Consider the following 22,770-nt stretch of genomic DNA (forward strand, 5'->3'; position numbering starts at 1 on the left):
AAGATGCCTTGTGTTTGATTTACTTTTCAAACAGCATTGAAGAATAAGGTATTTGGCTTATCAGTCTTGGGTACAGAGTGATTTTTGATACAGTTCACCATCAAAGAAAACAATTTAAATTCATTTAAGTTCATTAAAACTTCAATGTTACATAACAGCATGTCAACTGTCAATTATCAATATAACTCCAGTTACATGACAGTTTTATTAAAAGGCATAAAAAAGACTAAGTAGTCCTCAAAAGTAGTTTGCAAATAGCTCAAAAGTAATAAAATCCAACATCAACATTTCATCTTGCTTCATATAAAAAGCTTGGTATTTATATTGCAAAATAAAATAAGAGGCACAGACTTACGCACCCATATTTTACCACAGAAAAACAAGCAGTTACTTACAGCTCCTTCTTGATCAACATCAGCTCCCATTTGCAGCAGGTACTTCACACACTCCAAGTGACCTTTCCTAGCTGCCCAAACAAGGGGGGTGGTTCCATACTGCAAAAATATTATTAATATTTTATCATATTGCTCTTTGTATTTGCTATCTGCTAAATCTAGTATTTCTCCTATGTGTTAATGCATTAAACCTACAGAGATCTAATTTCATCTTGAGAATTAACACCAACATCTGAAAAGCCATTTTAACTTTTCTTCTTTAGAGGTTGCTAGCTATAAGAATTATTTTCCTATGCCACTTAAGACAGCAAAGTTTCCAGTAGCTTAAAAAATAGAAATATGCTCCACTGTAATAAATGTGCACAACCATCTCCAGTATACTGTAAGAAAACCCTCCTGCAAGTATAACGATTCTTACTCTAGCACACGAATTCTAATCTCATGGACAAAAAAAAAATAATTAATAACAGCTGTTTTTAAATCAGAAAATATCTGATACATTTTGATTTCTTTTTAGATACAAAAGTAATTTTAGGACATTACATGCTAAGAACTCTTTTTTTTCCAARAGATGTATCAAGCATTAAAGAAATTATTCAATTAAATAAACATAACTCACTTTGTCAGAGCAGTTCACTTTAGCTCCATGTTGCAGTAAGAGATGTACTATATCTGAATGGCCTCGTCCTGCTGCCCAAATAATTGGATAAACACTGTATTGCTTAAAACAGAAAAATGTTTACAAATTAGATGAAAATTTTTTAAAAAAATAAAAATTTAGAAATTAAAAGCAATAAAATTATAGTCTCAACCTTTTTTCATAAAAAAATATCGATCAGAATGCTCCAAAAGACGATAAAAACATGGAAGGAGGAATACACAGAATTAAACCTAACTGTTGCCTAGTACACTGTTTCATTGATGGCTAGGCAGTTGTCTGCTGTTTGGAAAAGATTTCATTTTAAAACTCCTCAAATAAGGTTTAAAAATTCACATCCTTATCTCAAAATATGCCTCTATAATACAAAAGAGAAACAACACAGACAGCTCTCAATTATCCTTAACTAATCAAGACTGAAGATCAGTTATCATGCATGCAGAAGCTCCATATGCAAACCAGACTAAATTCAAAAGCAGAAAGATAAGTTACTTGTGTTTTTCCTTTACCCATTCACTGTTGCCTCAGCTACCAGAGAGCTGACAGTATAAACAACTTGTTCACTCAAGTTTCAAGATGCCTACACGTTTTTGACAAATCTTACATGCAGAAAACGAAATAAATCTTGGTCTTAGTGTTGTAATTATCTCTCATAGGTATGAATGTATACTACRTATTTATATAGTCCAGCCCATTTGTTAATTATGAAACAATTAACACAAGTTACTGTTTCTAGATTGCACAATATTAATCATTCCATTAAATTATACAGACGCATAAAAAATGTGAATTGTTATACTAATCACATTACATACACTATTTATTCTTTTCTAGTATTTCTCTCCTGCTGATTTAAGTCTTACTAAGATCTATACACTCAATTGTTTTAATTAAAAAACACTGGCTGTGACACACATATTTAAAACCATCACTTTATTAATAAAGTATAGTATTATAGCACCAAAAAATGCAAACAATTAATCAAGATAATCAAAATAATATATAATTTGGGATTTTAAACTTGCCTTTTTTAGTATTAAAAAAAAAAACACAACAAAAAAACACCTTACCAATCCTGTGATGTTTGGATTTGCTCCTTTTTCAAGGAGCAGCTCAGCTACTTCCGTACGACCTTTATAGGATGCCCACATCAGAGCGGTCCATCCTCCCTGGCAAACACAATTCAGGAAAACATCAAAAATGAAAAATACAATTTTAAAAACTTAATTATGCACTTTTATTTATTTTTATATTTGTCCTAAAACTGTTTTGCAAGTCCCAGACAAATAAGCACCAACCACACAACCTTTTCCTCCTACTTATGTCATCAGTATGCATGTGAAATTACTAATTTTCTGCTATATGAAGAACTTGGGAGGAGAAGAAAATACTGTCCTAAATGTTACCAAGTTTGCTGTAGACACACAATTCGAATTTCAAGCTCATACTAATCTTACCACTAGACAATCAACAACCTAAAAAGCAAACGCTATCTCAAAAAAAGTCTAGAATCCAAATCAATTAACTTGAAGGGTTTATTTTTAACGTCTGTGCTGACACTTGGTCTTCATAAAGTAATTATATAATGATTTACTTCATCATGAAAAAAGTCAGATGTCCTCTTAAGGGAGTAATAATAGCAATTAAATTTGAACTGTATTTGTGCATTCATTAAGAAGTTTGTACACTAAGAAACAAAGAGGTTTCATTATTTAAGGCATTCAACAAGTCAGGTAATCTTTTCCAAAATTAATCTTAAAATAACAGTATGTGTCCGATACTGTAAGCACAGTTTTTGTTTAATTCTTTATTACACGCTTTTTGAGAGGTAAAGGATCCTGCTCAGGCTGATGCAGGCACAGAAGTCTAACACTTGCCATGTGAACGGGTCCCAATATTACACTATTATGCAAAAATTAGGAAAGTAGGACGTGGCAAGATGCCCAGCCTTCAGATAGACTGGAACTTCAGTTAAAGGGAGCACTTAAAGTTTCTGAAACTCTAAGAAGGTACCTAATTCCCTCTTCAGGCAATGGAGAAAAGCCTGTAGCTCTTCAGAGGCATCTAACCTTTGACATGAACTATGTAAGAAACTTCGGTAATTCTTGAAATGGACTGGACTACAGTACCCATGTTCCCCTCCCCTCCCTCCAAATATTTAGCAAGATGAACCAAACCAAATCCCAGGATATTAAGAACAGGGACTGCTGCATCGATAATCACAGTTCTGCAGCAAAAAAGCAAATACAATATGAATGTCCTCTAGGCAAGAACACTTATTTTACCAAACAACCAAAAACCACCACCAAAAAAAAAACCACCACCAAAAAAAAAACCACCACCAAAAAAAAACCACCACCAAAAAAAAACCACCACCAAAAAAAAACCACCACCAAAAAAACCCTTCAGTTTAGCTTCTTTCCAAAGCAAAACCTACCCAAGTACACAAAGAAAAAGTCACCTTATAAAATAAACAGTCTTTATTAACACAGAAGCAAGTATATCACAGCAAAACTGTTAAAAGCAATATTTAAATATATATTCTTTTCCATTTTAACAGCACTGAGACCAAAATAAAAGATTTTCAATCTGTTTCACAGAACTGAAAACCTCCAACTCCCTGAATATTTCTTGTTACTAAAAACAGGGCAACTATTTTATTTTAACATTAGGACAACGCATACCAAATCCCGATGCTCCAAACTGACATTATAATTGAGTAACTCTGCTACGATATCTACATGTCCTTCTTTAGCCGCTGAAATAAGAGCTGTCCAATTATCCTACAAAAAGAAAAAAGACTGTAAGTGACATTCAGTGTTTTAATACAATTATCTTATTTTTCAAACATATAACCCACATGACAGGAAATTCAAAACTCCTTAAAAGAGCTGTCCTTTAAAAAAGTAAAAAGTTAAATAAATATTAACAAAAAAAAACAACTCATAAACAACCTGTCAGTTATACACAGGAAAATGCAGACCCACAGCTACTGCAAGCATCCTCTCCAATTATGTCCTCTCCTCCCCAGTATCCATCACTTTCCACTCCTAAATTCACTGCAGGTTCATTTCTTAAGAATTGCATGGAGGAAGCAACACCTACAAAGGATTAGAGAAGGATGTCCAGACAATGAGAACTGCTGAGTGGAGACTAAGACCACAGAAAACGTTGGTGTTCTGTCTCCAGACGCAATGGGCAACAGCACGTAAGTGGCTAATACAAGACCAGAGCCCTGCTCCCCACATCTACAACCACTTCAGGAGCGGTTCAGGACTTCCTTCCGTTGCTACCTCAGGTGGCTGCAGGTCCAGGAGACCGGGATAAATTTCTGCTTGCATTACACGTCTTCCATCCACTGCTCAAAAAATATGTAGGTGTGGACTGTTCTTGTTTTATAAACTCTACCCATGCAAATATAGTAACCACTTTAACTGTTCTACATATAAATATAGAAACTAACATTTATAAAAGATGTAATAAAGTATCTCCAAAAATGCCTCACATTTGCTCTCCCCATTCACCCGCCCAAGAGGTCAGTTTCATACCAGACCTTTCTTGTATGTCTACAACGCTACAATTAAACTAATGGGCAGGAGAGAGAAATGAACTACTTTCAGCATGAATAACACTGGTTTTCTGTTGATAGCTCTTAACAGAAATATACAGATCTGTCAAAACTTTTAATAACGCTTCTGTCCTCTCCATTCCTACCAGGCACCTTTCAAGTATAGAGTCATCCTCTTTTTCATGGGCAGGAAGAGAACTCATAAATTTTAAAGCCTTCTCTATTTGTATGTCTTCTGGCTTCCACATAAAATAATCCTTTAATATAAATTCTCTTTCAATATTTATTAAAAAAAAACACCAAAACCAATCAAAACCCAACCCCACATACCACTACATCACTGCCATGAGCAAAACTGCTTGGACCTTGTCTTTGATGCAGTATTTCTCTATCCCACCTATCTTTTCATCTTAACTGCTGCCAACACTATTATTATAGCCTCCCAGTACTAACTTCCCAGAAGAAACAGCAACAGCATTCAGCAGAGTTCCTCAGACATTTAAAGCAGCTTAAATATTCCTGTTCTTTATAAACCTAGCTAGATCGATTCTAATCTGAGGAATACAGAGTCAGTTATTTTGGGCAAAATTTCTTTTATATGTCATTGTTTTCCATCCCTCCCCCTGCAACACACACTCATCTAAATACCTTTTCTTTGCCTGCCTCTTGAAATTTCTTCTCCCTGTATTGCTAGGTACTGTAACATAAAGTGCTAATACTTACTGCATCTTCCAAGTTGCAATTAGCTCCCTTCTTAAGAAGCTCTTGGACAATTTCTAAATTGCCTTGCTCAGCAGCCAACATCAGTGGAGTCTGGCCATTCTGAAATCAAATGACATGCAAAAGTGATGCATCAGAAAAATGCCAAATAATGCATAAACAACATCAGTAGAAGGCCAAAGCCTACACAGGAACATTAAGTTCCGTTTCCAGTGTTTAGCTGTCAAGTGAAAAAATAAATAAATCAGACATTTAAAAATGGCTACCCAAAAAGTGTTATAGGGTTAAGAATATCTTTCCTTCCTAATGATTCGCCTACTAAAGACACCTCTAACACAGCCTGTTACATCTTTACATCTTGAAGTAACACAGGCACATGGTTAGATTTTATTTATTTTTTTAAACACAGGTATCAGAATGGCCATTAGAACARGTTCAGCTTAACAGCAAAATTTCTTGCTGAGGTCTAGCAAAAATATTCAGTTATACACCATACCTTTGTTTGACAGTACACCAAACAGAGACATCATTCCTGTCCTGTGCAACACTGATCCCATCAGTCTTAATAGGCAGCCTCATCTCAATGAAGAAGAAAGATTCTAAAACTGGTTTATTTGCCTTTAAGGATTTTTTAAGTCAGTTACAGTCTGTCACCCTTCCATTACACTATTTTTGCATCACAACTTCTCTTCAGAGTTGTTCAGTTCACAAGCACAAGAAACCCCTCAGAGTGACTGCTCTGCATGGCGAGAAGCAAAGCTTAGTTGTGATTAACAGATTTACTATATCTTAAATAAATGGTTGAAATTCTTCCCGACCTTGCTCCTGTCCTTTCTCTGTACCATATAAAAAGGAAAAAAAAAATCACAGTTATCTAGTCTACTAGAAGCACTTGAGAAAATGATGTAAAAGCTATGTATTCGCAGATTACAGGTAAGATCACTAGTCTTCGCTAACTTTGCTGTCAACTGTTCTACTAAAGAATATGTTTGACAAATTCCTTCTCCCCAGTACAAAAAAAAAAAAAGAAAGAAAAAAAAAGAAAAATACCCATTCATTCAAAAAAGCTTTCTAGTCCATCTGGTATTCCCTAACTTTTTAGGGAGTTTTTTGAGGGTCATTAGAGATAGCCAACAGTATTAATCATGAYAGGATATGCCTTCTATCTAACATAATGTAATTTTTTACAGGGAGAAAATACAGTCTTAAATAAGTTTATGTTGGTATATACACTCAAACTAAGAATATGTTTGCTTTTAGATTCTAAAGCACATTTAATAGTAACAAACTAGTATTTAGGTCTGGTCATCACCAAAAAATTAATAAAATGTTCAAAAATCAGTAGAGGAAGGAAAATATTACATTCCAGAATAGAAAACTCACTAACTTTTAACTATTGCTCTTCAAGATGGATTCTTTATACACAAGTTAATACTCTGGGAATACACATGCCAACTGATTTGGGAAATGATGCCTGACCAACCTGATAGCCTGCTGTGATGAGATGACCAGCTTGGTAGGAAAGAGAAGTATATGATGCTTATACTGACTTTAGTAAGGCTTTGGCACTGTCTCCCCTATGACATCCTCAGAAAAACTAATGAAGTATGGACTAGATAAATGGACAGTGGTAGTCTGAAAACTGACTGAACTGCAGGGCTCAGAGGATTGTGATCAGCAATGTTAAGTCCAGCTGGAGGGCAGGCACTAATGCTCTATCCCAGAGTCCAGTACTGTTTGATGTCTTCATTAATGACCTGGATGATGGGACAGAATACACCAGCATGTTTGGAGACAATACAAAAAGTGGGAGGAGTGGCTGATGAACCAGATGGTTGCACTGCTATTCAGAGGGACCGCAACAGGCTGGAGGAATGGGCAGAGATGAACCTTATGAAGTTCAAGAATGGGAAGTTCAGAGTCCAGCACCTGGGAAGGAATAATCCCTGGCACCAGGACAGGCTGAGGGCCAACCAGCTGAAGGACAGCTTGGCAGAGAAGGACCTGGGAGTGCTGGTGGACAAGTTGACCATGAGCCAGCAACGTGCCCTTGTGGCCAGGAAGGCCAACAGCCTCCTGGGCTGCATTAGGCAGAGTGTTGCCAGCAGGTTGCGGGAGGTGATYCTTCCCCTCTGCTCAGCCCTGCTGAGGCCACACCTGGATTGCTGTGTCCAGYGCTGGGCTCCCCAGTACGAGGAAGACATGGACATACTGGAGGGAGTACAGCAAAGGCCCACAAAGATGATGCATCTGTCATATGAGGAGAGTCTGAGAGACCTGGGACTGTTCAGCCTAGAAAAGAGAAGGCTCATGGGGGATCTTATCAATGCAGATAAATACCCTGGGGGGCAAGAGGGTGTTAAAGACAGAGCCAGCCTCTTTTCATTGGTGCCCAATGACAGAACAAGAGTCAATGAGCACAAACTTATATAGAGAAAATTCTGTTTAAACTTAAGATTTTTTTGGTGGTTGACCACTGGAACATGTTACCCAGAGAGTCTGTGGAGTCTCCATCCTTGGAGATGATCAAAACCTGACTGGAGATGGTACTGAGCAACCTGCTCTAGTTGACGCTGCTTTGAGCAGGGGTGCTGTATTAGACAGTTTCCAGGAGATTCCTTCCAACCCCAACCATTCTGCGATTCTGAGATCGGAGATTTCTTTTTTTCTTTAGCAGTACCTACAAAATCCCTGTTTTAGCATGAGCATTCTTGTTCCTTCTGAACAGTTAAGTGAACTCCTTCTGAACAGTTAACATTTTTATCACTGTTATCGTCTTCCACAGATGAAGCAAAACCAACAGCGAAGAACAGAAAAATCATGTAATGGACGGTTTTTCAGTCTCACAGATAAAGTGGCTGAGATCTTTCCTGAAAGGTGATCTGTTCTGAAAAGCCAGCCTCCATATTGCCAGCATGACATCCAACTGATGAACCTGCTCCTGCACCTCCATCCTCCACAACATCACATATGCGGTCCCCAGGTATTTAAATTGTATATTCTGTAAGTCTCTGAATGCATTGTGTTCATTCATGCCCTTTATTATGCTCATTTTTATAAGAAAGTAATTTAACAACAGCAAAGTAATTTTAACTGTCATATTTTTCAGCAAAGCATCCTCAGCACATAGCGGATTATTGCTGTACTGGAACAGAAAAGGTGTCAACTGCTTCCCTCAGTATCATTAATGCCACTGAGGAAACAATTCTTGGAGAAGCTTAAGTGGTCTAATGGCCAAAGGGCTGCACATACTTTATATGATGCCCAGCACAAGACTATGTATGTGATTCATGAAGACATGGCTGAGGATAATTATACAAGTTCTCTGTTATCAATAAACTCTACATGCTGAACTGAGACTGTATAAAGCCTCATGTTCATTCAGACTCCCAGGGAATCCGAAAGAGCTACAATGAGTTCCAGAGCACTGAAGACTTAATGAGTCAACTATTCCAGGTAAAGGTCCATTATAAGGTGCACCCATAAAAATACTGGTATCTAATTGTAGTAAAGAATTAGGGAACCTATTCTGGAAGGGATCATGACCTGTAGCAAAAATGAAACATAATATGAAAACAACTGATACCCATGGAAGGAGTCTTTTGCAAGCAAAAAAAAAAAACAAAAAAAAAAACAGACCAATCCACTTTCTGAAGTAGCAGAGTTAACAACGTAAAGTTACAAGCATTAGTTTACAATTCCTGGAATTCTGTTACCTTAAATCCAGAACAAGTTTTCTTTAATACAATACAATTTATACCATAGCTTTTTCTAAAAAGCTTTTCCAATGAAATGTAGTAGCAGAGTTTCTATCACACCTGTCAGGCCAGTAAGGTGTTTGTTTTCTGGGTCAGAAGGGCTGCCTGAGAAAAGAATGGGAAAAGGCATTTGGACACAAAGCAAAAGCTATGACCCGTGGGTATAATATCCAGGCCTCACTTGCCAGAACTTGTACACTGCCATGCCAGATGGTAATCCAACAATCTCCACATGAAGAGATAGTGATTCTGGGATGGCAGAAGTTAATAAAAAGAAGTCATTTAACTGATCTTCTGCAGCTTCCCTTTGACAAGCTTWTTCAGGCAATGGAGGTCATGGCAAAGTGACCGGTACAAAGGAACAACATCTTCTGCATCATTAATGGTGTCCTGAAACCTCCACACATTTGTAACTCTCTGCAAAAGGGTAACACACACACAAAAAAAGTCTCTAGGCAAAAGGAGGTTGTGGATGGGAAGATGATCCCTTCCTGCAAGAAGCAGCAAACACTTCTAGAGTGGTTCTGGTATTACTAGACAGATGTAGAACTTTCCATTGGGGAACTGAAAACGTCCTTCCCTTTTGCAGGGAGATTCTCAAACGCAGCATTTTTTTTTTTTTTTAAAGCAAATCATGGAGATTTCAACAAGAATGGACCTCCAAAGAAACAAAAAATAACTGCTGTGTCTATGACATCCAGAGTAACTCTCAAAATTTGTCCACGAGTCTAGCCAATACTCAACACCTGAATGTTCAATTTTCTCACAAAAAAAATCTTTATAAAAAGCAGATCAAGTATTGTCTGTCTGCACCTTACAGCTAAGTCTAAATACTGGAACAATCCAAATTATAAAGGGGCACACAGGCACCTTTTTCTGGAAGTCATTAAGTGCTCTATAGTGCCTATAGATCAGCTGCCTCTCAAAGTCTGTGTTAAGATTCAGAAGGTACTTCAAGTATCAAGACCAGAAGAGTAGAAGGAAAGGCACACCAAAAAAAACTGTAGGCTGTCAGAATCAAAGTACACAAGACAAGTGTCTATTATTAGCTGTTAAATATCATGGTAACTGGTACAAGAGCAAGAGAGAGAACGAGAGAGAGAACATGCGTGGGGGAGAGGGAGAGAGACTGAGACTTATTCCACACTAACTGAAACGGCTAATGTTAATCCAACAAAACCATTCATACACAAACTGACCAGAACATCCAAGTTTTCCTGGCAACTGATCAGGAGTCTAGATATTAAGGGTTGGCACCAATGTGGGCGATTCCGTGCTCTGACAATTTACTGCAGCCTGGGAGGTCCTGGCACAGCAATCCTTGCTTGCAAACCRTCTTTTTAGAGATACTCACCTGGAGTTGGTACTCTGTTTTGTTATTTTGTTTTTACCCAAGAAGAAAAGACTTCTTGGCAGGTCCAAAACTGAAAACAGCACTGCACTCAAGACTACTGAATTCCACTGAAGAGCTAACATTTAAACAAAGCTCTTTGTAAACAGACCCCCCACCCTCATGGGTTTAAAACTGATGCAAATCCTATACCTCTCAAAAAACAACCTTCTCCAGTACAATATAAGACCTGAAAGAAAAAAAAATGAAAAAAGAAAAAAAAACAGATTTTAGGGAAATGGTCACTACAAGAAAGGCAGTTATTGAAACCCAGCAGTGCCCTTAGTTCCATCAAGAAAAGAGAAAAATTTAGAGAAGGTGGTGAAGGCAGTGACGCAGCTGGTAAAGTCAACACTGACTGTCTAGTCTGATTTCAGCCATGATGTTGAAAGGAACTACCAGTAGAGAGAACAGATCATTTCTCTTCTCAGATAAATCTCACCATCAGGCATGCTGTGTATCTGCATGCTCAAAAACTTAAAAATTCTCACATCTCAAATAATTCAGCACACGCACATCCACAGCACAAATGAATTTGCTGACAGTGAAAGAAAACTATCCGTTAATGGAAACAAGATTAATAACTACAATAAGGCTAAATTCTATGCTTTGCTTTCATATGTAAATGATGCTTTTTTTTGAATAATATATCCCATTTAACGACTTCTTTTTCAAAAATATTCTCAGAAGATAAATAAGTCAAATCATCTTCTTGAGCCTACTTATAAAGCTTACTTATAAAGTAAGTTTTGTATACTTATAAAGTATACAAAAAAACACACACACACACCACACACACAGACTATATTGCATCAAGATAACCTGAGTATTAAACATCAAGAAAAACAATGGAAACAGTCATTGGCAACAGACATTTGTATGAATCAGACCTCCCAGGAAACTCTAAGGAWCCTTTAGTGCCGTATACTGAATTGCAGCACATTTAACTTGCTGTTGGCAATATCCTCAAATCAGACTAAATCAAATTGCAATGCAGCAGCTAATGATTAGCACACTGTCCCAGGATTCAGAATATCCACATTTCAACTCCCTGCCATGTATCAAGACTTCCTGTACAATCCTGGTAAAGTTATTTAATCCTCCTGGTTACACCTAGGTTTATCTTACGATATGTATCTTTTCATCCAAATAAGCAGGCTCAGAGTATGCTACAAAATATGCTCCTATTTGGATCATATAATGAAATTTCTCTTGCCTCAAAACTAGGATGTGGGTGAAAAGCCCAGGGTTATCATCCCAGATTTCATCCCAAAAGGGACAGGGCATGAATGCACACACATCTGGATCTATAAATTCCCGGCTGCAGAAGCACAGATATCAGTCCATCCTTACTTCATGGATGAAGATTATGTTGTCCAGCTTACAGGAAAACTCAAAAAAACAAACATACTGAAAGATGCTGACGTACTCAGACTGAATATCCAACAATCATACTGTGTGTTCACGGTGCAATCAGTAAGCAAAAAGCTGAGAATAAAACTGAAATTTGTATATTAAACAATGAGCATGAGCTCATTAATTATTCAGTCTCTAACTAATAAGCTGTAGTATGAAACCAACCTTTACAAAATCATCTTACCTCATTTCTCTCATCCACATCCTTGCACTTCTCAAGAAGTGCTTTCAGAGCAGGAACATTTCCTTCTTCTACATAGGTCAACAGACTCTGACTCATCAGACTTGCCATCTTTGCACAGTATTGAAAATGCTTGTACAATAGAACTTATCTGTACTGAAACAAAAGAAAAAAGAAAACCTTAAGTAAAGCCAATGAGATTTAACTTTAACATTAGAAAAAAAACAAACTGTATGCCAGTAAATTATTGATTGAGTACAAATACCTGCCCTTCTACTCAACAAAACACTGTGGAGACAGAATTTGCATTACATCTCAAATGAAATTTTTTTTTTTTTGTAATTCTAGTTTTGTAGTTTGTAGCTAATTTTTTGTAGTTCTTAGAAAGTTACAGAACTTGCCGCATTTTTTAGGTACTGGCCAAACGTGTTTTTTGAATGGAATGCATAGTAGTCTTCCATACACATAAATTTTTCTGCATATATAAAACCATGTGAGTAACTTTATATGTTACACACATACACAGTTTATATCTGCTAGTTATTTACAGTGTAACCCTTATCCTTTAAGCACACAAGCAGACCACTGAGAATATTAGTCATTACAAGATACAGGGATAATATCTAAGTAACAGTCATGTGGAACTCTGGAAAAAACCATTTATTAAAACAGTTATTACCAATTTTATCCAGACATGGCTGCATGTGATAGCATGTTGTTACCTTACTACTCAAACTTAACATAGCTTCTACTGATTAATTACATGGTTTTGTTCTTTAATTCATAAGACAGAAGAGTTTGCTGTCAGTTACGGCAGAACATTAAGAATCATAGGACTACCTAAGAAGCTTTGGGCTAACAGAGAGCTCAGAGAACCAGTAGTATCAGAGCACCAAGCACGTGTCTCCAGAGGTTGAACTTATCCATTTTGCATTGAAATTTCACTGGATGCAAAATAAGTCATGGAGCAGAACACAGGACTGTTCCCCTGTCCCCCCAGCAGCTTTCTCCTTGCCAGTGGATGACATATGATCGCTCTGTGGTTTTTTCCTGCATAATAGCACTGCAGCAGTAGAGAAAAATTTCAGCTCAGTCTTACCTGAAGTCTAGTGGTTACGCTATTCTCTATCAGGAAAAAGCCAAAGCGCCGTTGCTTTCCTAAGCAAAAGCTCTTAACTTCTACTGTCACATTAAAGCAGTCAGTGATTTCCTTTATACTGCCAGCTGAAGTAACTCGCTAGCCAAAAATAGACACAAGGAAGCCAGCAGAAACTCTGCTACACTTAAAGCAGAGAAGATAATGCAGATTTAAAGATTCTTACCAAATACTCAATCTACCTTTGCTTTAAATTGCTTATGTAGACTGTAATACTATCACACCATGCTGCTTCCTCTAACAAACCTGCTTTTGAGTAAGTATATATAGGTAAACTCAGCGTTCTCAGGATATACTAGGTACCGCCTGTGCTCACATACAGTATCATAACCTTCAGAGGATACGGAAGTAGAAACGCCTCATTCAAAAATGCCAGGAAAGAAGCCAACTTGCTCAGCTCAGTCAAGATGACAGAAGCTCTGGGGAGCATAGAAGAACATTAGGCATATACAAAATTTTAGTGACAACTGAAGCTATAAACTCCATACATTTTAGGTACGTAAGCAGAAGAACATGAGAGAGAAAAGAGAGGGAAAGAAGGGATTGTGAATCACACTGTTAAATTTGTGCTTAAAATCCTGGTTGTGATTTAAGGGACAAATTCCAAAAAGGATTAAGGCATTTGAACTCCCCATAATCCAAAACTTCCCTACACCATCTAAAAATCCATGAATCAAATCACATCACTCAGGCATTCTTTAAAACTCCAACTGACTTCCAAAAAAATCCAGATTTGGCATACCATGCCCATCAAGCAAGAATAAAGTCTTATTTTACTAGGTCCTGCACAAATAAAGTCTCTTCCACAAGAAAGTTATAAATTAAGAATACAAAAGGTGTTTTATGTTTACCATACAGGTGAAGTACCATAACACACAAGCAAGGTGAAAAGTGAAATGGTAGTAAATATCAAAACTTTCTTTTCTTTATTGCCTTCTCTCTGTAGGAGGAAAACTGATTGAGAGGTTGTAAAATAAAAAAATAAAAATAAATAAATAAACCACACCAAAAATGAAGGGTTGACAAGAAATAGTGATTGGAGTGATTCAGTGCCCACATCTAGGCACCCACTGCCATTTCAGATATAGCTAAATGAGAAATTTTAGTATCTTGTCTGGCATCCAGCTGCTATTCCAGAACAGCAGACAACAGGCACAAACTGAAACACAGGCAGTGCCATCTGAACATGAGGAAATACTTTTTCACTGTGAGGGTGACAGAGCACTGGCACAGGTTGCCCAGAGAGGTTGTGGAGTCTCCTTCTCTGGAGATATTCAAAAGCCGCCTGGACGCGATCCCGTGCAACGTGCTCTAGGTGACCCTGCTTGAGCAGGGGGTTGGACTAGATGATCTCCAGAGGTCCCTTCCAACCTCAACCATTCTGTGATTCTGTGTGAACAGTACACCTCCCTTATGGCCTATGTCATATCTTCCAGCCCCATATAATAGATGTCTCAGATGTCTAAGCACCTAAGATAGCATTAGATGTTTGTGTTCATGTTCAGGCACCTGAATTCCTCCCATCAAGTTTTATATATTCTGACAGAAATTCATCAAATAGGACTTGCATCTAACTCTACTGCTACCACAAACATTTTGTCAATTCCCCACACAGTGATCCAGCTTCTCTATGGTAGCTGTACCTTAGTTCCCCATTCTGTTTTCCATACCAAATACAAAGTTGAAATATGTATTAAAAATCATCAGCAAAAGATGATTATGATGTTTCAAATTATACTCTCAAGTCACAGTCAAAGTTTTATAAATTCTTAGCTAGTGTGAGAAGGAAAAAAAGGATTCCACATTACGCCTCAAAGTAAGATTCTTTCCTTCTTGTTCCTTATTATCATTTTTCAAAAATGCAAAGGCAGTGCTGGTGCACCACAGATAAGTATACCGCTTCAGAAATCATTACTTGAACTCAGTTATCGGGCCAGCAGAGTTTCTGCCTTCATGTTGATTTGAATCCTTAGACACAAGCTAAACCTTTAGCAAACAGCAAAATACCTGATACTACCACCATCAGAAAAAGAAAAAAAAAAAAAGAAAGAAAAAAAGAAGATCAAGAGTTGCATTTACAAACTCCACATTAATATTCCTTTTCTAAAAGGATAAAAGCCTTTGCAGGGGGAACCATCACCAAGAATGATATTAATATTCTTTGTCAGCTACACATCACTGTGACAAAATAGTCTGTTCTCAGAATTAAGAGCAGCCTATTTTATAAAAACCAAAAACAATAAAATCAGATGTTTTAATCTCGATTTTCACATTCTACTGCTCTCATTTGTCACTGTTCCTGAAAGTTTTTTAGGGCATCCAAATGATTAAGATTTCTGGAGGGCTGTAGGAAAGCACCGATTAGGGAGGCARTACTGGAAATTTCCATTTAAAAATACAACCTAAGTTTATCAGCTTACTATATGGCTTCTCATCCTTAAACAAAACCAACAAAACAACATGAAAAACTACCAACAGATATGTAAAACAGGTTAGCTTTAAGATCTTTGGAARTTTCTATATTGTTTGACTTTTTTCAGAAAAAATAAAAGTCTGAAATTAGGCTGCAGTTTGTTCATGATATTTTCACTCACAACAGCAACTCAGTAGAAATTAGACATTCTATTTATATAAAAATCATTAAGAGTAGACAAAAATTTTAAAGCTTAAGGGTGTTTCTTAGGTTTTTGGAGGGTGGTTTGTTTTTTTGTTTTTAAACTATATGCCCTAACTAGAAGTCTATTGTTTTTGAACACAAACCTAATGAGGACAAGAAAAAATTCTATGAATTCCCATAAACTTCTGCCAGATTTATCTTACAACAGAAAAGATGCATTAGGATTCATGTTTTGCTACTGAAATATAGAAACTTGTAACCTTCTTTGTAGATAGATATTCATAATAAGTTATATTTCCATACAAATATTAATCTGGTTTCCTATCCTCTACTTCAACAACAAAACAAAACCTGTAAATCCTCCAGTTTATGAACTAGTCATGTTATGTAAGTCTTTGACAGCAAGACACAAAAATCAAGAAAATGAAGTTAACACTTCTAAGTGAGATGTTGCATACCTTTTACAACACCACATGCTAGCACACCTTTGGCACAACCACAGCCCACCCTACTGTTTATTAAGATTTATGATATATCTAACAATATATTACTACATTACGAATATCAAGCACTGAACTCAAAGTCTGCATAGGTGCTGGACATTATGGTGTGATTTCCTCCAATGCTTACAATTTCTTTTAAATCACCATAAATGCTTTGAACCAAACCTTATAGGTACCTTCCATAGTATTTTTAGATAGAACAGTTACTTTACTTTGGCCCCTCCAACGGAAAAGGCTACTGAAATATATATACATACACTTTTTCACCAAAAAAAAACAAAAAAACAAAAAAAAACCTCAATAGCAAAAGAAAGATAGGATAAGGACCTTTCCAAAAGAAAGGATACAAACTTAATCTCTGCCAATTTCATAATTCTGATGCAAAAATTGTACCTCTCAAGAGCATCCGAYACATATATATTCCTTAACTGCCCAATTAAGAGTATTTGCTTTGTTCTTTGACACAACACTATTTTCACAACCTATACCAATGCTCTCATCAGTGAAAATCAGGAGCACATTGGGAGTTTGATCCCCTTTCCAGGAAACACTAGTTCTGTTATTTTTTCCCCTACACAGGGGAGCCAATTGCCAGCCAATGAACCTGTTCTTCCMAGTAGGATCACTTCCAAGCTTGGAAGCCTCACAACATTGCAGGACGGCAAAGCCTGGTATCTTTTAAGTCTCTAAAATTATGCAATGAGAGAGAACAAACCAAAAACCATGAAAAGATGTACCAAGAGCACGAATGCTCAGGTGAAGGTAACATATTTGCACAAAGATTAACCTGTTTTTGTAAAGCACCCATATCCTGAACTGAAGCAGAGATTATCACTGTTTTGGAAAGACTGCAAAAATTTGCTGATTTACCAAAAAGTTTAGTCTCTCTTAACTGCAACAATACGGCCTGGAAAGGTTCTGAAATTCAAATCTGTATATTCCTATTAATTCTCAGTCTTGTACTGTTTCCAACCACCTACAGAAGTATAGTGCTATTGCTACTGCATGCTAAACTTTCTTAATATCACCATCTTTTTCATAGCTCTCGCCCACAATTTTTAGTTATTGTGTGAGCTATGACCATTTATGGATACAAATCAAAATTGGTCAATAAACACTAATATTATTTAAGAGACTTACTTTTTCTTTTTTAGTAGGTCATAGTAAAGATTATAGTGAATTAAACACAAATTAAGGTTTTCTTTTAAAATAGCTTGCTTTCTTATGTTTCCTTCTGTTTCTGGATATTAAAGCTACCTTCCAACTACACAGTACTGTGGTAGATCTTCCAGGTATCTGCAAAAGGAAATATATTTACAGTGCTGCTAAAATCTGCACACGTACAAACCAGAGACAGGCAAATGCAGTACTGCACTGAAGAACTGAAATGGCATTCTGCCAAATTATAATTTAAAGAAAAGCAGAATACAGAAGAATTGTATATATAAAATGTATTACAAAATATTAACAAAATCAGTTTAATATTTTCACACACTTTTGTACCTTGTTTATGATGGCACAAAACTAAGAAAAATATGAATTGGAAATTCCATGAGCTCTAGTCCTACGAGTTAAAAATCATATTACCTCATCTTTGTTCACACTGCAGAGAATCTTGCTAATACAAGCGTTCCCATTCTTTTCTGACACCCTATTCAATCATTACTTACTAAATGCAGAGATTTCATAATCATTAAAAAGATCACAAGTCAGACACCACCCAGAAAAAGCAGCAGATCTGTTTAACTACACTTTCTATAGAGACTGAGTCAGCCAAGATTCTGTTTAAATAGCAAATTTTCGCAATGTTTTATGAGAGACCCTAAAAATGAATTGGCACTCAGAGGCACGGAGAAATAATAAATGTACATTTCTGCCTGAAGTTCCATTCTGACTAATAACCTCATAATTCGCAGCTTTTCCTTATCATCTGGGAGAATTTCTTCTATGTCTCTTACCCACACTCCTTTAATCCAGAAGAAAAAAAAAGCTTAAATAGATCACTTCATCTTTCCATTTACTTTACGCCAGAGAACAGGTAATATAATTAGCAAATATTAAGAGAGACAAAAAAGATAGCTAGAGATGTAGACATTCTTATTTTGGAATCTGTAATTAATAAATAGAATGAAGAAAAAGGTTTGCACAAAAGGAGATTGCTATAACTGTAATTAGTTACTGCATACATTAGTAAACTTTAAGAAATATGTGAAACTGGAAGTACAGAAGTCATTCAGTCCAATTTTTCCCATTTTAGGCACTTGCTAATTCTAAATATTACAGTAACTTTTTTTTTTTTTTTTAAGAAAATCAAGAGTGGAGATAATACACAAAAGGCCAAAAAGATATAAATATATATTTAAACAAAAAGTCACTATCACAATCTAATAACAAGCATCAGATATGTTTACATTCTATCCTGATTAAAAAGATCAATTAAAAGAAAAAAAAAAACTGTAAAGTAACTGATAGGGGGATTTAAACCTTACCAGAGAAACAAATCTACCTTTAAAACAGAATTTAAATATGTTCAATGAATAGTAAGTTATACTAAGCACATCTGAATTTCAGGAGAAAATTCAACTCCCTTATAAAAATACTTAGTGCTACAAAGCACTATTTTAGATTTTAAACATTTTAAATAGAAAACAAAAAAAAACAGGCATCTGCATTAAGCTTTTAGAAAAAATTATACCAACAAATATAAATCAATTCAGTGAGAACCTGTACAAAACATGCACAAGACCAACAAAGAAGTCTACAACACAGCATTCATATCATATTGCTTCACATGCCCAACACACTTCTCTGAATCATAAGATGAAGATTTTGTTAGTCAGCCACAAATTCTATGATAAAACTCAGCCTTTAGGGTATTTTACACTTCGGAAAAAGTTGGTTGTGATCAAGATGTATTACACTATTTTTTTAATTAATATCACCATATTTCAGAAGCAGTGGCATTTTGAGTAGATGCGAATTTCTTAAATTATTTGAAGCTACTGTTGCAGAAAAAAGAATAAATGATGACATCACTGTCAAATGCCATAAACTGAAGGCTTATTAGAACCAGTTTTGAAGCACTGAAAGCTATCCATACAGATTAGCCTTCTGGCCAAATTAATGTACCACCTTGTCTCTGACACTCACTGCCTCTTAATCTGTGTTTTGTCTAACAAAAGACACCATGATTCTCCTTTGCCCATGCATTGTTCTGAAGAAAAAGGAGAAACAAAACTAAGTTTTACAAAGTATTTAGAGTAGGTACATTACCCTTAAATTAGGTAACTTTTTATTTATTTGGTTTGCTATGGAAACAAGGCTTAAATACACTGTATTTAATACCATATATATAATGCCTGTCCACAATAACCTCTAAACTTACTGGCCAACATTACCTAAACTTAACAGAATGATAGATATTTCATGATTTAGTTCCTGTAAGTCTTGTGAAAACATTTTCCTGCTTAAAAAAAAAAAAGAGTGAAGCATGAGGTGAAAACTTGTTAGATAGATCATCTTCACAAACCTTCAACCCTGAGACAAAAATCCAAACGGAACTAAGTTTATTGGTTCAATCTTATTTTAAAATATGATACCAAGTTGACAAGCTTCTTAATTCCTCATATGCAGCAGTAACATCCATAGAGATAGATATTTGTATTATTCATAGCAATTCCATTAAATATGTCACATCAAGTGACTGAGATGATTAACATTTTCACTACGAAATGATGGACAGCCACTGTGAAAACACATATTTCACTTTTAAGCTGCATCTTCATCAAACAGATCATTATTTCGTTTTAAAACCTATCCAGTAAACGAATACATGGTGGGTTTTTGCATGCATTTGGGGCTGATAAACTCCTTTTAATCCTTCCACTTCTGCATTGTTTGATGGGTTTGGGGAGGGGGGACGGACGGACAGGTAACAATCCCATGATTCAAGTACTTYGCCATCAATGAACATAACATACTAGTGCATTACCCCTGCATCAATCCTTGGTCTGAAGTTATAGATGAGAAATCACTTTCCTCAACCGATTTTTAAGCAAATGAGGAGGAGTAAACCCCTGTCTTTAAGGCTTTAGCTATTCAAACTCAGCTTCTTCACCCTACAAACTAGAAGCGAAACTTTGCTTACGGGTCTGTCTTTCCAAGTTAGCAACAAGAGACAAAAACAGTGGAAGAGGATCCCCCCCCCCTCCAGGCGTGGGGCTGACAGCTACATCCGACCGTGTCTGCGGCACCGCCGGAGCTGCTCTATTCCCACCGCCGTGCGGGAGAGGGAGGATTTCAGGGCCGGCTGAGCGGCCATAGCGGAGCGCACACCTACACAAAGAGGGGACCTTTCGGAGCGCTGGCAGCACACCACGCAGCGCTGCTACTGCCAAAAACGCTAACCGSAGCCCGAGGGGCAGGCCCGGGCCCAGCGCGACGGCTGCTTTAGGCCCCGCGACCCCGGCCCGCTCCCCGGGGCTCGCTCACACACACCCACAGAGGCCATCACCGCCCACCGCCGCCCCAGGGAGCCGCCAGGGCGACCCCGCCGCTGCGAGGCGGCGGCGGCAAGGGGCCCCATGGCGCCCTTTGTTTGGCAGCTCCAAGCGCCCCCTGCCCTTCCCCCACCGCGGCCGGCCGGCCCCGCTCCTCTCCCCTCGCCACTCACCCCAAAGCCGGCGGGACTCGGCCCCTGCGGGCGGCTCCCCTGGCCCAGCCTGGGACTGACAAGGAGGCAACGACTCGAAGAGCTCCTCACTTCCCCCCGGCGGTGGCGGCCATCTTACTTCTCTCTGCCTTCCCCGCTACCCCCCCCCCCCGTCCCTGCCGGGCTGGTCACGTGAGCTCGTAGCCCGGCGGGAGGGCGCGCTCCCGCTGCCAGCGCTAGGGCTGCGTCCCGCGGAGGGGGGGTTCCTGCCTTCACGCCCCTCGCCCCCGCCGTGCCCTAGAGACACCGCCGGGGGGCCGGCGGGAGCGGCCAGGCTGCCCGGGGGAGGGGCACACCAGGGCATGAGGAGCCTCTCGTTGAATAGCCAGGAGAGCCGGCGCGGTAATAACTGCTTGTAATCGGCTAATGACCGGTTAGCTCCCAAAGCTCGCGGGGACCCATAAAACCGTGCCCGGGAGCCCTCGCAGCACCGAATCACCGCCCTAAGCGGTCGTGCAGGGCGCGCGAGGGTGCGTTCGATCTGCCCAACGGCTCGGCGCAGCCGTTGACCCGCTCACCCGCCCAACGGCTCGGCCGTTGACCCGCTCACCCGCCCAACGGCTCGGCGTGGTGGGTGAGGCGGCAGCACCCCCCGCTCACCCATCCAGAAGAGCCTTCCTCACCGACACCATACACACAAGCCGTTTAAGGGGTCGGGTTTTGTTCCTTTACACCTACTACAAACTATTTTGCCAAGGCCGACTATCTCTCCATCACAATATAAACTTGACACTGCCTCTGTCCTCCCCCAAAAGTTAGCTGGAATAGGGTCTTGACCAAGCTCATGCATCAGCATAAAGCTTAGCCAAAGTACAACTGCCAGTTCTGTATACCTCAAGATGGACGTTTCTTAGAGATGCCACCAAAGCGGAGAACATCTGAAACATATATGGTTTTACCTTAGCATTCATCCTCAGAGACAGTGCTTTTTGAAAGCAAAAAGAAAGGGTTTTTGTTTTGTTAAAAATTGCCGACTGATAAATGAGAGTATGTTGCTCAAACTGCAGGTGAGGACTTCCACTGGTAAACATGGAAGAAATCTCACCTCAACATACTACAGACAACACAGGACAAAGTTCAGAGCTGCTCTTGCTCATTGTCTGCCAAACCTCTCCCTGGTCTGCTTTCAGGCTCCAAAGCAGCTTCTCAAATATTTTGAAAATATACTTCACCATGTTTGTAGTTTGTACATTGGGTCATAAGTRGCTTTGGACTTCCCATGCAATTTCCAACATGTTTTATGACTATTCTAGTGGCTCTTCAACTCTATACCTTCTGTGATGGTAAAATACATCCAATGACTGTAGAAAGATGCCCTTTCATCTTCTGTACAATCCAAATCCATAATAATAGATTCTTCTTTATTTAATGACAGAAATCATTTGGACAACTGGATCAGAGATGCTCTGTAATCTGATAGTAATAATATCTCCTTGAGAGACCATGGAACATAGTTTAAACCTGGGATGATGATAAACCAATGAAGAACTAGTTCTTCAGGAAGACACTACAGACTACATACTGTTACTGTAAGGATTCCCAAGGATCAAAGTGTTCCTTCAAAATCCTTATAACACTGGGATCTCTCTAAAGAGCTCACATTGTTAGCTTCTTAAAGACACATCCCATAGTGCTCCCTGTGTATCCCAAGTATCTATAACCAGGCAAGTATTTCCACCGAGTTTTTGAAAAAACAA

At 38.2% G+C, this 22,770-nt stretch overlaps 1 protein-coding gene across 1 annotated transcript in view; it reads right to left on the bottom strand.

The window, feature by feature from the left end:
* Window positions 1-21,162, bottom strand: part of KIDINS220 (kinase D interacting substrate 220) — an 88,190-nt gene extending 67,028 nt beyond the window's left edge. Inside the window, exons 1-7 of the mRNA XM_026084908.1 lie at window positions 21,035-21,162; window positions 12,090-12,242; window positions 5,345-5,443; window positions 3,738-3,836; window positions 2,124-2,222; window positions 1,015-1,116; window positions 396-494 (exon numbers count right to left, since the gene is read on the bottom strand). Coding sequence (XP_025940693.1) covers window positions 396-494; window positions 1,015-1,116; window positions 2,124-2,222; window positions 3,738-3,836; window positions 5,345-5,443; window positions 12,090-12,197 — 606 coding nt within the window. The 5' untranslated portion in view covers window positions 12,198-12,242; window positions 21,035-21,162. The remainder of the gene's footprint in view (window positions 1-395; window positions 495-1,014; window positions 1,117-2,123; window positions 2,223-3,737; window positions 3,837-5,344; window positions 5,444-12,089; window positions 12,243-21,034) is intronic.
* Between the last annotated feature and the right edge of the window lie 1,608 nt (window positions 21,163-22,770).

The sequence above is a fragment of the Apteryx rowi genome, unplaced genomic scaffold (genome assembly GCF_003343035.1).
Source record: "Apteryx rowi isolate R43461 unplaced genomic scaffold, aptRow1 scaffold_654, whole genome shotgun sequence".
NCBI classification, from domain to species: Eukaryota; Metazoa; Chordata; class Aves; order Apterygiformes; family Apterygidae; genus Apteryx; species Apteryx rowi.